Below are 17,243 nucleotides of genomic sequence, written 5' to 3' on the forward strand. Positions count from 1 at the left end.
CTGGAGACTTGTTTTTGTTTTGTTGTTTTTAAGTAATGGTTCACCTTCTCAGGGTATAGTAACACTAATGTACCAATTTATATCTACTTGTATAAATTATCCTTCCCTTCAACAAATAGTTACCTGTGTCATTCTCTGCCACTTAATTGTTGCCAGGTACCTGCTCAGTACAGGGTTGACCTAGGGGAAGGCCCAGCTACTCTTCCATTTGCTTTCAGCAAGCAAGGTCCTTTATACCTCTTCAATGGTTTTTAAAAATCAAATCCTCAAAGAGACTCCTGCCACTTCTAAGCTAAGTAGCCTTTGTTCAAGAAGGGAAGGAAGAAATAAAGCAGGGAGTGGTAGGAAGAAAGGAATTGTGGAGAAAATAGGCATCTTTCTTCTTCAAACTTAGGTGGGTAGAATATGAATTTAAATATGCATAGCAGGAAAGCCCAGACTTCCCATATAAAAAGCTAAAATAAACTCTTCATTTAGAACCTTGCCACTCTGTGGTTCCCAGATCAGCAGCAGTATCACTATCACATGAGACTTTCTTAGAAATATAGAATCTTGGGGCCAGTGCTGTGGCTTAGTGGGTAGAACTGCCGCCAGCATCCCATATGGGCGCCGGTTTGAGTGCCGGCTGCCCTACTTTTGATCCAGCTTTCTCCTATGAACTGGAAAGGCAGTGGAAGATGACCCAAGTCCTTGGGCCCCTGCACCTGCTTGGGAGACCTGTAGGAAGCTCCTGGCTTCGGACTGGTGCAACACCAGTCATCGCAGCCAACTAGGGAGTGAACCAGTGGACAGAAGACATCTCACTGCCTCTCCTCTCTCTGTGTAAAAAAAAAGAAGAAGAAATATACTTGGGCTCCATTGTATATCTACTGAATCAGAAACTGCATTTTAATGATATACAGCAGAGTTTGCAAAGCAGTGCTCTGGCGTACAGGTACTATGAGGCTACCTCTTTGAGTAAACGGGATTCATCCACAGCAACAGATATTCCTGGGAATATCCAAGTGTCTCTATAAAAAGCTGTTCTAAAGGAATCTTAATATTTCACAGTGAAAGCTGCTGTCAGGAAAACATGAATGGACATATGGGTTTTATATACCTTAATCAGTTAATAAAGCAATAAAAGAAAACTTGAAGAGTTTAATATGCTTTTCAAATGGAGTACTGTAATAGTACTCCTAGTACTATTAATTTCCAGTTTCTCTTGAAAATCCAATTTTACATCACCATCTGGAACTAATCCAGTCATAATAGCATTTGGTTAAACTTTCAGTTAAAATATAATTCTAGTATCTTATTATTACACAGGTATTAATAATTCACCAATGGTTTCCACATTCATTATAAAAAACTAACCAGAAATCCATCATTTAAAAATTCAGAAGACATCTCATGTAGTGATACCTAGGAAGTCATCATCCCTGATTATATGAATATAGGGAATTGTAGCACAAAATTGAAGTGTGGCATTAAGACAAAACCTGCCTAGAAGCCCTAACGTAAGAGGCCAACAGGTGGCATAGTTTTCTCTGCTCAACCTTGAATCTTCTGATTTGGAAGAATGAAAGAAGACACTTTGGGGAGGAAATGCTGACTTCCCAAGTCAGGTCTGAACCACAGCTGGCAGTAAAACTGTACAATGCTTTCAATATAAAGGAAAGCATTAAGAATCAAATAAATTAAATAAAAGCAGAAAAACAACTGTTTTCTGGTCTATTTGGTATGAACTAAATATTAACAATATTTGAAAAAATTTGAGATTTTTTCCTAATAGAGGAACTGTGATGACTCCTGTTTTAGATGATCTGTCAAAGATGAAATGGCAATTCCCTGCAACACAGCAGTAGTAGGATGATGGGAAGGTTCCTGGCAATGTTCCTGGCAATGGTAGCATTTTGTGGAAAAGGAAACTGCTGAGTCAAAGCTGTAAACTTGTCCTTAGCAATTCACGGCTTCAGTCAGTCCTTGCCCCACCTCCCTGGCAAGCTTCGGAGTCTGAGAATTCTGCTCCCCAGAGAGTAAGCAGGACTTACAATTTGAGTTAAGACTATTAAGTCAAAGGCGTCTTTTTGACTTACTGAACAGTGGGGGTTTATATAGTCAAGGAAAGGAATTTCCAGAGGGAAGACAAAGCAAGAAAATGCCAGGCCTGGAACTGGCGCACCTATAATGGAGAGTTAGACAAAAACAGGAAAGAGACAATAGTGGTCAGTAGACTGGTCCAGGCCTTGGCTTTCTATCTTGAGAAGAAAATCTCAAGATTAGGAATGTAGCTTTCTCTCTAATCTCTTTGAACCTCAAAGTGAGGCTTTACCTATTGAGTTTTCTAAAGCTCTTGGTGACCACAGACTAGGGCAAGAGAACAGAGAACAAATTTTCTTCCAGGTCCTAGGCCCTTTCTCTTCATCAGGAGTTTTAGTTTCAAGTCATATTTAAGAGTTTCTAGGAACGACTCAGTATGAGGGCTGGAAAAAACAATCAAAAACACTAAAACTCTGTCCTGTGTACTCTGGTCAACACAGGTCAAGCATCTTCCACTGAGACAATGGGATTCTGCTAGGGTGCAAGTCATTAACACTATCCATTAGGGGAGAAGGGTTATCTAGGTGTCATTGGCATATTCAATGAATACATAGTTTTAAAAAACAATTTCCAGTTTACCAAAGATTGACACTTCTCCCCTGCAGACTCAGTTCTTTAGAATAAATTATTACCTAGACCTGTAATTATCTGTGGCCCTGTAGTCACTGCGAGTGGGCAGGGAGATGCACCAAAATTCACTAAGTGTTTGCCACTGATGCTTTTTAGCAGTTAAGCTGCCCAATGTTTCGTCAAAGTTTGCTTGGTCAGGAGACCAATCATACTCCACACCTATTAAATGGGCCCAGGGCAACCGTGGTGACCTTAGGCACATAAGGGTTTGACTAACAACTTTCTAGCTATTTCTGGAAAGAACTCTTTGAATGATGAAAATCAACTAAGCATTACCAACTATGTGCTAGATTATCAAAAGAAGAGTGTGTCAAAAGCTATACTCAAATCTGAAACTGAAAAACAGAAACATTGATAGTTAATGGCAATTCTAAGGGATCTAAAAGACACAGGCAAGACATTTCTTAAGAGCACCTCATCAGACCTCTGCATGTTTATCAAAGGCACACTGTTGCAGAATGTAAAATGAGTAATAGATGTCTACTGGCCCTATTTGGAGGCTGATGGCATACCACTAATCCTCAACCAAACACTAGTACTATTTCTAGTGATAAATAACTTTCTGACTTGTATTATCATCAGTAAATAAAATACTACTATTCAAGGGAAGGTTTTTCTAGTAACTTCTCCACCAAAGACTAGCTCACTAGAAATGAAGTTCAGATAAAAGTCTTCAGCTTACAGACCACGTGCTGTGAGCCACGTAGATAGACCAATTTTTGGAGTATGAATTTTTCTCGTGGCACTTTTCAGTTCCAAGTGGCCTTTTAAGAAGTAGTAACACATGTTGGATTTTCCCCCAAACCACACAAAAAAACAATGAGAAGAGAAAAAAAAAAAAGAGTATCCAGCACTGAATCTTTCCTTATTTTCTATCAGGAAATAGAAGCAGACTCTTGGTTAACAATCAGTAACTCACCATCATAGTAAAACTTGACACTCTCTGGAAGAGGCTCATATGGTGGAGCAAATACAGGACCTTTATGTTCTAGGAATTTCCATTTAATGCCTTCAGGATAACGTTCTTCTTCCCACCTTTCAAAGACAAGGCACAACCTCATTTAGTGATCACTTTCCCTAACACAGAGATCATTGCCTATTAGATGCCACTAATTATTTGCTCAAAAGATTGGTGATCTGGAATGACACCTCCACAACCAAGGCCTATATTGAAATAACCAGTATCGGGGGCTGCCTGCAGTGTTGGCATCCTATATGGGCCATGCTTTGAGTCCTGGCTGTTCCACTTCCAATCCCAGTTCCCAGGGGCCTGGCAAAGCAGCAGAGGATGGCCCAAGTGCTTGGGCTCCTGTACTCATATGGGACACCCAGAAGCAGCTCCTGGCTCCTGGCTTCAGATCAGCCCAGCTCTGGCTACTGCAGCCATTTAGGGAGTGAACCAGTGGATGGAAGATCTCACTGTTAACTGACAAATAAACAAATGGCTAAGACAATAAATTAAAAAAAATACAACAGTGTCTTTCACTTTGAAAAAGCCAATACTCACAAGTAACATGGAATGTTCAAGTAAACAGAGGAAAAATACATTTAACAGTTTACAGATATTGAGATAAATCTTTACTCAAGAAACTCAGCTACAAGTGGAGGATACAGAAACGGAAACAGCTGTATTACCACAAAGACGTTAACAATATACTACAATGTTATAAACGACGGAGGTATTACTGATATGTATGAAAAGGTCTCCGGAGATTGGAAATGCCATGTGAAAAGATACAGGGGAGGGCTGGCACCGTGGCTCACTTGGTTAATCCTCCACCTACAGTGCCGGCATCTCATATGGACACTGGGTTCTAATCTCGGTTGCTCCTCTTCTAGTCCAGCTCTCTTCTGTGGCCTGGGAAGGCAGTGGAGGATGGCCCAAGTGCTTGGGCCCCTGCACCCGCATGGGAGACCAGGAAGAAGCACCTGGCTCCTGGCTTCAGATTGGTAAAGCGCCGGCTGTGGCAGCCATTTGGGGGTGAACCAACGGAAGGAAGACCTTTCTCTGTCTCTCTCTGTCAAAAAAAAAAAAAAAAAAAAAAGTACAGGAGAAAATAACCCTATGAGCAAGTGTATTACCAAAGTAAGACCAGAATAGTCCATCGGGGCAAAATGAGTTCAGAGAATTACGGGTTATCTTGAACTAGTAGACACTGATAAGTGTTATCTAGGGACCCACACTGTGACATAGAGAGTAAAGCTGCCGCCTGTGCTGCCATTATCCCATATGTGCCTGGGAAAGCAGCAGAGCATGGCCAAGTACTAAGGCCCCTGCACTCACATGGAAGACCCATAAAAAGCTCCTGGCTTCTGAATAGCGCAGCTCCAGCCATTTGTACAGCCATTTGTGGAGTGAACCAGCAGAAAGATCACATGCGGGCTCGCTCTCTCTGTAACTCTGCCTTTCAATAAACAATTTTTTTGAAGTGGTATCTAAAACTCGGTGGCAACAACATGTAGAAAAATTTATAGTTTTTTTTTTTTTTTTTTTTTTGACAGGCAGAGTGGACAGTGAGAGAGAGAGAGAAAGGTCTTCCTTTTTTGCCGTTGGTTCACCCTCCAATGGCCGCCGCGGCCAGTGTGCTGTGGCCAGTGCACCGCACTGATCCGATGGCAGGAGCCAGGTACTTATCCTGGTCTCCCTTGGGGTGCAGGGCCCAAGGACTCGGGCCATCCTCCACTGCACTCCCTGGCCACAGCAGAGAGCTGGCCTGGAAGAGGGGCAACCGGGACAGAATCCGGCGCCCCGACCGGGACTAGAACCCCGTGTGCCGGCGCCGCAAGGCGGAGGATTAGCCTAGTGAGCCGTGGCGCCAGCCGAAAACTTTATAGTTTTAAAAATGACTTAAATACATGGGAAAATATTAATACAATAAGCACAACATAGCAACCACCTACAGTTAAAAAAAGTTTACTATTTTGCAAAATTTCTGGTTTTGGCTGAACCACTTCAAAATTAATTACAGATCTGACACTAAATATTTCAGCAAGCTCTCTGTAAGGCAAGTGTTGGGCATATGGTTAAGACGCTACTTGGAACACTGACATCACAGATTAGAGTGCCTGGGTTCAAGTCCTGGCTCTGCTTCTTATTTAAGCTTCCTGCTAATGGGGCAGCAGGTGATTACCCAAGTATTTAGGTCCCTGCCACAATGTGGAAAACCTGGAGTGAACATCAGGCTTTTAAAATTTTTGCCTGGACAAGTCCCAGCTGTTGGAGGTATCTGAGAAGTGAACCAGTGACTATAATATCTCTGTCTCTGGCTCTCTGCCTTTCAAGTAAGTTTTTAAAACTTTTTAAAGTATCACAGTACCTGGGTTCACTGGCTCTGCTCTCCATTTCCGCTTTCTGCTAATGTGCACCCTGGAAGGCAGCAGGTGATGGCTTGGATTTATGGGTTCTTGTCACCCATATGGGACACTTGTTTCTAGTTCCTGACTTCAGCCCTGTTTATTGCAGGCATTTGGAGAGAAAGCCAGGAGACAGGAGGTTGCTATCTCTCTCGCTCTCAAATAAATATAGTTATTTTTTCCATATAACTATAATACTATTATCATATCTAACAAAAATAATTTCCTAGTATTATTCTAGTATTTAATATTTTAATACTTCCATCAGACCCTGCGAGGAAGTAAGAATGGCCCAAGCGGTCAGGTTCCTGCCACCCACATCGGAGACCCAGATTGTTGATATAAGCCACTGCAAGAATTTGAGGAAGTAACTTAGCAGATGGGAACATGCCCACTCTCTCGCTACTTGCCTCTCAAACTAAGTTAAAAAAACTTCCCAATCATATCTAAAAAGCATTTTATAGACCAAAATTCAATTAAGGATCACATATTGCAAATGGTGGATATTTCTCAAAGGCTGTTTTTCTCTGGAAAATAACCTCTCCAATTTTCAAAGTACAGAAACATCAAATAAAAATCACATATCAGGGCCATCACAGTGGTGTAATAAGTTAAGCCTCTGCCTGCAGTGCCAGCATCCCATATGGGTGCCAGTTGAAGTCCCAGCTGCTCTATTTCCAATCCAGCGCCCTACTAATGGCCTGGGTAAACAGTGGAAGATGGCCCAATAGCTTGGGCCCCCGCATCCACATGGGAGACCCGGAAGAAGCTCCTGGTTGTTGGCCTGGCCTTTGTAGCCCTTTGGGTAGTGAATAAGCAGATAGAAGACTCCTCTGTCTCCTCTCCCTTTCTCTCTTTACCTCTGCCTCTAAAATAAATCTATAAAACCAAAAAAGCACATACATCAAATTGCATTATAATGGTATTACTATAATACCAAAGTGAATACATATGGTTAAGAGATCTTTGACGAAATTGCTTACAACTTGGGGTCGTCGCTGTAGCGCAGGAATTAAGGCCCTGCCCTCAAGTGCTGGCATTTCATACGCTCCACTTCCAATCCAGCCAGGAAAAGCAGTAGAAGATGGCCCAAGTCTTTGGGTCCCTGCACCCACATGGGAGACCCAGAAGAAGCTCCTGGCTCTTGACTTCGGACTGGCTCAGCTCCGACATTTGCAGCCATTTAGGGAGTGAACTGGTGGATGGAAGACCTCTCTCTCTGTTTCTACCTCTCTGAACTCTTCCAAATAAACAAAAAAATAAATCTTTAAAAAAAAAAAAAAGACTGCTTATAATTATTTAACAGGGAAAGAACAGTAATGGAGTTGGCAGAAGAATGAAATTGGGCCCTTACCATACATAACGTATAAAAATTAACTCAAAATAGAGCAAAGAGCTAAAATTACAAAACTCTTACAAATAGCACAAGGCAAAAACTTAATGAAATTGGATTTGGCAATGATTTCCTGCATACTATCAAAAGCACAGGCAACAGAAAAATAAGACTGCATCAAAATTAAAACCTCCTATGCATCAAAGGACACATTTAAATGAGTGAAAGAGAATGGCAGAAAATTTGTGAATCGTATATCTGATAAGAATTATCTAGTATGTATAAAATTTTTTTTAAGAAAAGCTCCTACAACTTAACAATAACAACCAATTTAAAAACGAGCTAAGATGGACCAGTGCTGTGGTGTAGTAGGTGACGTCACTGCTGGTGATGCTGGCATCCCAAATCGTGTGCCAGTTCAAGTCTTGGCTGCTCCAAATACATCCACTGACTGGATGTGCCTGGGAAGCAGCAGTACCAGCTCGAGCTACTGAGGTCATTCAGGAACAAACCAGCAGATGGAAGATTCTCTCTCTCTGTAAACTCTGCCTTTCAAATCTATAAATAAATCCTTAAAAAGGGGGGAAGGGGCAAGAAACTGAATGTATTACTCTAAAGAAAATATTCAAAATGATTAATAACTACCTAGACAGATGCTCACATTACTCATTATGAAATGCAAATCAAAAGCCACAATGAGATGCAACTACACTCATCAGAATGGCAGTTAAACAGAAGTAGTATTGGGGAAGAAGAGAAGAAATTAGAACCTTTCATACATTCCTCATGATGGGAGTTTAAAATGACATAATTGTGGGAAACAATATGGTGGTTCCTAAAAAAGTTAAACAGCATCCCTGAAAATTCTATTCCTAGGTATTTATACAGAAGAATCGAAAAGTTTTTCAAACAAATACCATTTGTATATGGATGTTCATAACAATACTTTAACAGCCAAAAGGTATGAATGATTCAAGTATCCATCAACAGAGGAATGGATAAAGAAAATGCAATATACAAAGCAGTATTATTCAACCTTAGAAAAGAAGGAAATTCGGACACATGCTACAACCTGCATAAACCTTGAGGATATTTTGCTAAGTGAAATAAAGCAGTCAAAAAAGAACAAATATGGTATAGTCCCACTTATATAAGGTACTTAGACTCTCAAACTCATGAGACAGAAAGTAGAATGGCAGTTTACCAGAGGCTGGAGAAAGAACAGAATAGAGTTATTGTCTAAAGGGTAGAACTTTTAGTTCCCCCAAGATGAAGGGAGTTGTGGGGGTGGATGGTAATGATCATCATGGGTACACGATACCACTACACTTTGAAATGGTTAAGATGGGGGCTGGCATTGTGGCACAGTGGGTTAAGTCTCAGATTATGATGTCAGCATTTCATATGGAGTGCTGGTTAGCTCCTGTCTGCTCACTGCTTCTGACCCAGCTTCCTACTAACATGCCTGCAGATGATGGCCCAAGTGCTTTGAGGCCCTGCAAACCATGTGAGAGACCTGGATGGATTTCCTGGCTCCTGGTGTCAGCTTGGCCTAGTCCTGGCTTGTGGTTATGTGGGGAGTGAGCCAACAGATGCAAGTGTGCTCAAGTGCTCACTCTCTCTCCCCTCCAATCACTCTGGTTTCAAAGACAAATCTTTTTAAATGGCTAAGATGGTAAAATTAAAAAAAAAAAAAAAGATTTATTTATTTATTTGAAAGAGTTACAGGGAGGAAGGGAGGGAGGGTGCGAGGAAGAGAAAGAAAGGAGGGGGAGGAGGGAGGAAGGAAGAAGCTTGATCTTCCATCTTCAGGTTCACTCCCCAGATGGCTGCCAACAGCTAGTGTTGGGCCAGGCTGAAGTCAGGAGCTAGGAGTGTCTTCCAGGTCTCCCACATGCCTGTCAAGGACCCAAACACTTGGGTCATCTTCTGCTCTTTTCCCAGGCCATTAGCAGGAGCTGGATCAGAAGTGGAGAATCTAGGACTCAGGTACCCATTTAGGATGTTGGAGTGGCAGGTGGCAGCTTAACATGCTATATACCACAACAACAGGCCCAAGATGGTAAATTTTATGTAGTATGTATTTTGCCACAATTAAAATAATTTTTAAAGTCAAGATTTAATAAAATCTTAGACCTATAAGGAGCTATCAAAGATCTTTTTTTCATACAATTTTTTTAAAGATTTATTTATTTGAAAGTAAGAGAGAGGCAGAGGCAAGGATAGAGGGAGAAAGAGAGAGAGAGAGAATGTCTTCCATCCGCTGCTCCACTCAAAATGGCAGCAATGGCAGAAGCTGCGCCAATCCGAGGCCAGGAGCTTCCTCCAGTTCTCCCATGTGGGTACAGAGTACCAAGGACTTCGGTCATCTTCCACTACTTTCCCGGGCCATAGCAGAGAGCTGGATTGCAAGCAGAGCAGCCAGGACTTGAACCAGTGCCCATATGAGATGCCAGCACTGCAGGTGGTGGCTTTACCCACCACGCCACAGCGCTGGCCCCTCAAAGATTTATAATCAACCTGCTACTTCACAGATAGGAAATTGGCAGGATCTCAACTACTGGTTAATATGAGAGTACTCCAAAATTTTGAAATCCTTGTGTGTGTAGGACAGCCTAGATGCAGGGATCCACCAAACCTCAAAGCCTCTTATTCTCCAAATCAGAAAAATACCTATGTATGTATACTTGTGAGGCGATTCTAAGGAGCCTATTTATAGCAATCATAAAGTAACTATTGATGCAAAATGCCTCATTTTCCTTTATCCTGGGACTTGGCACCATTCTTCTCATCAACTCCACAGTGTTTTTAAATTAAAAACTCCAGGCCGGCGCTGTGGCTCACTAGGCTAATCCTCCGTCTTGTGGCGCCGGCACACTGGGTTCTAGTCCCGGTCGGGGTGCCAGATTCTGTCCCGGTTGCCCCTCTTCCAGGCCAGCTCTCTGCTGTGGCCCGGGAGTGCAGTGGAGAATGGCCCAAGTGCTTGGGCCCTGCACCCCATGGGAGACCAGGAGAAGTACCTGGCTCCTGCCATCGGATCAGCGCGGTGTGGCGGCCATTGGAGGGTGAACCAATGGCAAAGGAAGACATTTTTCCCTGTCTCTCTCTCACTGTCCACTCTGCCTGCCAAAATAAATAAAAAATAAAATAAAAACTCCAAACTGATTTCACAATTCAACATGTTTATCTTGAGGACCTACAGCAACCTCTTTACAATTTAAGCAAATTTATCACTTGACACCAAACCTCAGTTTCAACAGAAAGAACATATTCTCCAATAACGTCAGCTTACCATAAAGTTGCCAAGACTGACGTAACAACTATTACACTACATGAATAAAAGCACAGTGTTGGCCTTTTAGGAATGCCATTAGTACTATCATTTCCCAAGAAAACCTAGAAAAGCATGTACTGAGGCAGGTATATGGCTCAGCAGATTAAGACAAAGATGCCCATATTCCATACTGGAATCCTAGTTCAAATCTCAACTTCTTTTTTTATTTTTTTAAAGATTTTTATTTATTTATTTGACAGAGTTATAGACAGTGAGAGAGAGAGAGAGAGAGAGAGAGAGAAAGGTCTTTCTTCAGTTGGTTCTATAAGAATTCTTTTCTATAAGTCCTTCCATTGGACTATAAGAATGAGCATCTGCATAGGGCCAAAGCTCAAAAGGAAGAAGGAGCTCCTAATGGCAAGGAAATTAACTTGTTACTATATAAATATATAAATAATTTGCCACTAAATTATTTGTTAATAAATAAGCACTTAGTGAGCACCAATGATAGAAACTAGAGACACATTAGAGACTGATAAACTACTAACTCTCCATTCTCATGACTCAATAATAACCTCTAATTTGTACAGTTGTCTTATTTTAGAAAAATTATTCTACTAGAGGTCACAGAAGCCTTTCAACACTTTAAAAACAAACTGAAAGATCACTGAAAACCTCTGACTAGGTCCAAAGGAAAAAAAATGAAATGAAAATGAGGAAAATAAAACAACATCTTCCTTTAGTTTTCTGACTCTGACATCTAGAAAGGCCCAGGATTCTTCTGCTTTCTGATTTTCCTTTTCTCCACTTCCCTTTTAAGCCACAATGTCACACCAAGTGGTGTACACACAGCTGTGACTGTTTCTGCCCCTGTGGTTCTGCCATCACAGCTACCTCTTTTGCCACTGCTCTTTCCCCTTCCTTAGGGGTGCTGGAGACATCACTATTCTCAATGATAAAACTCACATAGAATAAATGCATACAGTTGGGTCTGGAAGTCACCCACCAAACTATGAATACTGGTCACCATAAGGATGGAAAGGAATATGGGAATGAGGGGGAAAATTAAAGAATTCCATTTTTCTAAATCATCAACCTCTGGTTTATGTGAAATTTCCTAACAAAAATACAAATCAATATAGTTACATCATTCAAAATCTTAAGAAAAATAAGTATTAAAAAATTTATGTTGTGGTGGGCTTGTGGTGTTAAAATATATTAACATGCTGCTTGGAATGCTACATCTTGTATCAGAATGCCTGGGTTCAATTCCTGAGCTTCATTTCCAATCCAGCTTCCTGATAATGTGCACCCACCTCGGGAGGTAGTAGGTAATGGCTGAAGTGCTTTGATTTCAGGAAGACCTGGATTGAGTTCCTGGCCTACTTGTTTTCTAACAATCTCTAGCCTTTCAAGTAAAAATGAAAATAAATGAACAAAAATTACAAAGAAAATTATGTTTAAGAATGCTAATAGTAAAAACATTTCTCACCTAAACATAGTTTTTATAAGTAACTCTGTTATTACTAAACTATGCACCAAGAAACACTGCCTTAATTTTTACTTTCACATGAAAAAAGAATGCCTGCTTCTCATATTCACAGCCTATTTTCCCCCATCTAAGTGGCATTAAACAAAAAGATGGAAAATTTGGTATGTTTCCTTAGATCTTTGATTACTTGTGTTTGTAATCAATTTTTTTAAAATTTTTTTTTGACAGCAGAGTGGACAGTGATAGAGAGACAGAGAGAAAGGTCTTCCTTTGCCGTTGGTTCACTCTCCAATGGCCACCACGGCCGGCGCGCTGCAGTCGGCGCACTGCGCTGATCCGAAGGGAGGAGCCAGGTGCTTCTGGTCTCCCATGGGGTGCAGGGCCCAAGTACTTGGGCCATCCTCCACTGCACTCCCGGGCCACAGCAGAGAGCTGGCCTGGAAGAGGGGCAACCGGGACAGAATCCGGCGCCCCGACCGGGACTAGAACCCGGTGTGCCAGCGCCACAAGATAGAGGATTAGCCTAGTGAGCCGTGGCGCCGGCGATAATCAAATTTTAAAATGTTTATTAACCATTTCTTTTTTATTTTTTTTTAAGATTTCATTTACTTGAGAGCTAGAGTTACAAACATTGAGAGGGAGACACAGAGGTCTCCCATCGCTGCTTCGATCCCCAAATGACCACAATGGCTGGAGCTAGGCTGTTCCCAAGCCAGGAGTCAGCGGCTTCTTTTGGGTATCCCACTTGGGTTTTGGGGTCTAAGAGCTTAGGCCATCTTCCACTGCTTTCCCAGGCCACAGCAGCTGGATCGAAGAGGAGCAACTGGGACTTGAACCAGCACCCATATGGGATGCCGGCACTGCAGGCAGAGGATTAACCTACTGTGCCACAGAGTCGGCCCCCATTTATTTTCTTTAATAAACTTCCTGTTCTTCACTTTTCTATTAGTCTGCTAATTTGTTTTAAAGAATTTTTTTTCCAGTGTTAGAAACATTAGCCATTTATAATAACTGCAAATATTTTCCTGCGGATTTTTCTTCATGGCAAGAAAATTCTGTCAACACAGAAATTCAATTTTCTACATCCTTTCCTTATAGTCATGGTTCCTTTTTAAAATATTTATTGGGGCCGGTGCTGTGGCATAGCAGGTGAAGCCACAATCTACAGTGCCGACATCCCACATGGGAGCCGGTTCGAGTCCCGGCTGTTCTACTTCCAATCCAGCCCTCTGCTATGGCTTGGGAAAGCAGCAGAAAGATGGCCTGAGTCCTTGGGCTCCTGCACCCACCCACATGGGAGACACAGAAGAAGCTCCTGGCTCCAGATTGGCTCAGCTCCGGCCAATGTGGCCAATTGAGGAGTGAACCAGCAGATGGAAGACCTCTCTCTCTCTGCCTCTCCTTTCTCTGTATAATTTTTCAAATAAATAAATCATTTAGAAAAATAAAATTTTGATTAAGAAAACCAACTACATGTATTTCATAGATGAATTCTAAGATGATAACAATACTTCGCTCAGTCTCTCAATATCCCCTCCTTCCATTTTCCTTCTTTTAATTTTTACAGTAACATACTTTTAATTTGCTTCATGTCTTGCTTCAAAAGATCTTCACCAATCTACAATTATACAGATATTCGCTCAAGTTTTCTTGTGGGGACTTCTTTTGTATTGTTTAACAGGTGCTTTTCGTAACATGATTTATAGTCCTTTGTTTTAAATGCATTTGCATTTTCTTCACATACTGAATTTATCAATACTTAGGTCTATTTCTACAATCCATTACGTTGACTGGGAGGGGCTTAATTTTGAGACTTACTAGTTTTAGACTTAATGACTTCACTAGGACATGAAAAGTTACTTCAGATTGTTATACTGGAGAAATTACTTTAGGTAATCTTCCCCAAGTACCAGATTACTGATTTTAAAAACTCAATATCCTTCCATAATTAAATAGTACAATAAAAAAGCTGACATTTTAACCCAGTGCTAAAATGTTACCATTTCCATTTCTGTTCTTCCTCTTTCTTCGGCTTCTTTTTCTTGTTATCTGGCTCAGGAACTTTTTTATCTTTATCCTTATTCTTGGGTTTTTTCAATTTACCATCCTACAAAGAAACATTAAGAGAATTAAATAAGGACTGACCACACTTCTGGAGATAATTTTTAGGGATCACTAAGAAGAATAACTATAATTATAAAATATCAGAACTGGAAAGATTCTTGGGTCTAATCCTCTCACCCAACTGATGAATAAAAATTCATGTGTTACTTTGCTCTACAGCATTATTCCCCAAGCACTCCTTGATAAATAATTACCCAGGAAAATAGTTAAAAACATTCTCCATGGAAAGAGCCTGGGAAACCATCTGTTAACCTCTGGGTAGTTTAGAAAAGCATTGTCAGACAATAGCCCCAGTGTATCAGTGTTTTACCCCCACTTACATATCTTCACACTTGATTTAAATCTATTCATCTCAGAGTGACATTTAGCCTTTTGCCCCAGACTGGCGTCCCTGGGTTTAATGCCTGCCTCCGGGTCCTGACTCCAGCTTCCTGCTAATTCAGACCTTGAGAATAAGAGTGATGGTTCAACAAATTGGGTTCCTGATGCCCACATGAGAGACCTGAATTGAGTTCCTGGCTCCTAACTTTGGCTTGCTTCAGCCCTGGTGCCTTTGTGGACATTTGTCTATCAAATTAAAAAAAAAAAAAAATCCAGTTGTCTTTAAACTTTCCTAATATAATCAAACAATAGGTATAGAAAGCTTCACATTAGAAATTTAGTAGTAAAGCTGAAAGGAAGTTACCAAGTCATTCAATGTGGAATACTTTCTATCACTGAGGTTTATACAAAGACATGAACTTACTAACCAGCAAGTATTTGGGAAGTCCTAAAATGACTACCGATTCCTTTGGTGGTATTTCTTTATGGCTCTTTGAACTGTGAACACAAATAAGCTGATCGCTTTGGTACAATAAAAGAGCATCAAACCTAAAAGAGTGCAATTCACCAAATGAGATAAATGTCAAAATATACACAATCAACTAAAAATGTGATATTAAAAGGGGGAGGGCCAACTCAAAAGTCATTTGAGGAATTTTTTTTTTTGTCCTATCTGCATTAACATAATTTAAGTCTTTATCCAACAAGTTTTATATAGCAATGAAAGCTGGCTTTGAGTCATCTTAAAATCAATCAGAAAATTGCAGAATTGGAAGAACTGTATTAGTTGGCTTGACCTGTCCAGTAACAATCAAGGAAAACTTGAAACAGGTTAGGATGGCAAGCAAAAATAAACAGTTCATAAGCTTTTAAGATAGGAGGAAGGAGAAAACTATAATAGCACACATTTGAAAATAGGAATAGAGAATATAAATTTATAAGTATGTTTGGGAGCAGAAGACAGCAGAAGATCACATTAATTCTGATAATGTTTACAATTTAGATTCAAACACAATACAGGAAAGGGAAATGTTCTTCGGGTAAGACACTCTCTGAACAGATATGCAGATGGTCCCATCAGGAAACTACTAGTTATGTGTATGTTTTCAATCCTCCAATTGGCATAATCAGTCCTGAGAAACTCTGAAACAATTCCCAGAAGTGAGGGGGTGGGGGGGACAACAACCTAGAGCTGATAAATAAATCTTGATGCCAGTTTCTGTCATCTGAGTTCCCTGCCATACTAAGATTATATATTAATTCATAAATATCCCCCCCACACACACACACACCAGGGGGAGAATTCCTAAAAAAACAGAAAATGAAGCCAATCATTCTTTTACCAAAATGGCTTAACAAATTCGGAGAAAAGGTGTTATTTTTTATAAATCCCAGAGCAAGAGAATGCAAGGAGAGGTAAAGTTTTATATTTTGTTCTTGGCTAATCTGAGATTATGTACATTACAGTAGGCCACAATCACCATTCAACATTTCACTCTTAATTCCCTGATCCAATTCTCATTAACTTAAACTTCTGCCAAGCACAATTTTCTGATTATCTCTCTATGGCTCACTTACTCATTAATTTTCTTCATATGATTTCATTAAAGACCTCTCTCCTACCTTGTGGAGTTAAAAGATCACCTAAGTCTCACAGGAGACAGGACAGGTTGGTAGCTTTTGCACTCCCCTTGGGATCAAAATGCATGTAATCAAATCTTGACTTTACCACTCAGTAGCTGTGAGACCTCAGGGGAGTGAGTAAATTTTCTGTATCCCAGTTTGTGTATCAGCAGAATTGAAATAACAGTAGACAAATTTCTTTAAGGTTGATACAAGGGTGAAATTAAATGATACTTAAGTAAAGCATGTAGTATAGTACCTGGCACAAAGTAAGCACCAATTACACTGTGATTATTAGCATTATTGGCAGTATTAGCATTATTACAACTATTATGGTAAATCATGCTCTTAAACACTCTATCATTATCTTTATACCAGAACTTCAAAATATCCACTTTATACTTGTGAACCCATTTTGCCCTCAATAATGGCATACCTCAAATGCAGAGTAAAAGCTAAGCACTCACTCAAGCACTTCTCCTAAGACAGTGGCAAGGTTAAGACTTCTGTGAATTTGACATATTTTCTTGAATTATTTGCTTAGAACTTTTTCGTGTAAGCAATTCAAAGTGTCACAAACAGGAACCTTATCGTATTTTAAATCTACCACAAGCATCACACAGAACCCTTGGTAAAGTATTTGAACTGAACTGAGATTTTAAGGAAAGTTATAAATGGAAGAAAGGAAGAGCATGCATATTCCAGACAAGAGGAAAAGTATATATACATAAAGCTCTGAAGCAATTAAGAATATAGAAAAGAAACCAAGGAAGCCAGTGTGGCTCTAACAGGAGAGTTCAAGAAGCAATACAGGATGAAGAGAGGTATGGATGCAGGCGTCAGTTTGAGAGGAGTTGGAATTCACCTTACATCCAAAGGTGCACCCATTAAAAGGTCTTTAAATTAAGATGGTCACTCAAAGTGATAAGCACACTTTGTTAGATTTAAGTAAGCACAAAAAAATTCTTAGGAGGCCGGTGCCATGCCTCACTAGGCTAATCCTCTGCCTG

The 17,243-nt window shown here is 40.5% G+C and overlaps 1 protein-coding gene across 2 annotated transcripts in view; it reads right to left on the bottom strand.

The window, feature by feature from the left end:
* Positions 1-17,243, bottom strand: part of TOP1 (DNA topoisomerase I) — a 98,240-nt gene that overhangs the window by 26,702 nt on the left and 54,295 nt on the right. For both annotated transcript variants that reach the window (XM_008274436.4, XM_070051842.1), the window contains 2 exons: positions 14,166-14,272; positions 3,632-3,747 (listed from right to left, as the gene is read on the bottom strand). In XM_008274436.4, coding sequence (XP_008272658.1) covers positions 3,632-3,747; positions 14,166-14,272 — 223 coding nt within the window. The remainder of the gene's footprint in view (positions 1-3,631; positions 3,748-14,165; positions 14,273-17,243) is intronic.

Source organism: Oryctolagus cuniculus, chromosome 11 (assembly GCF_964237555.1).
Source record: "Oryctolagus cuniculus chromosome 11, mOryCun1.1, whole genome shotgun sequence".
NCBI classification, from domain to species: domain Eukaryota; kingdom Metazoa; phylum Chordata; class Mammalia; order Lagomorpha; family Leporidae; genus Oryctolagus; species Oryctolagus cuniculus.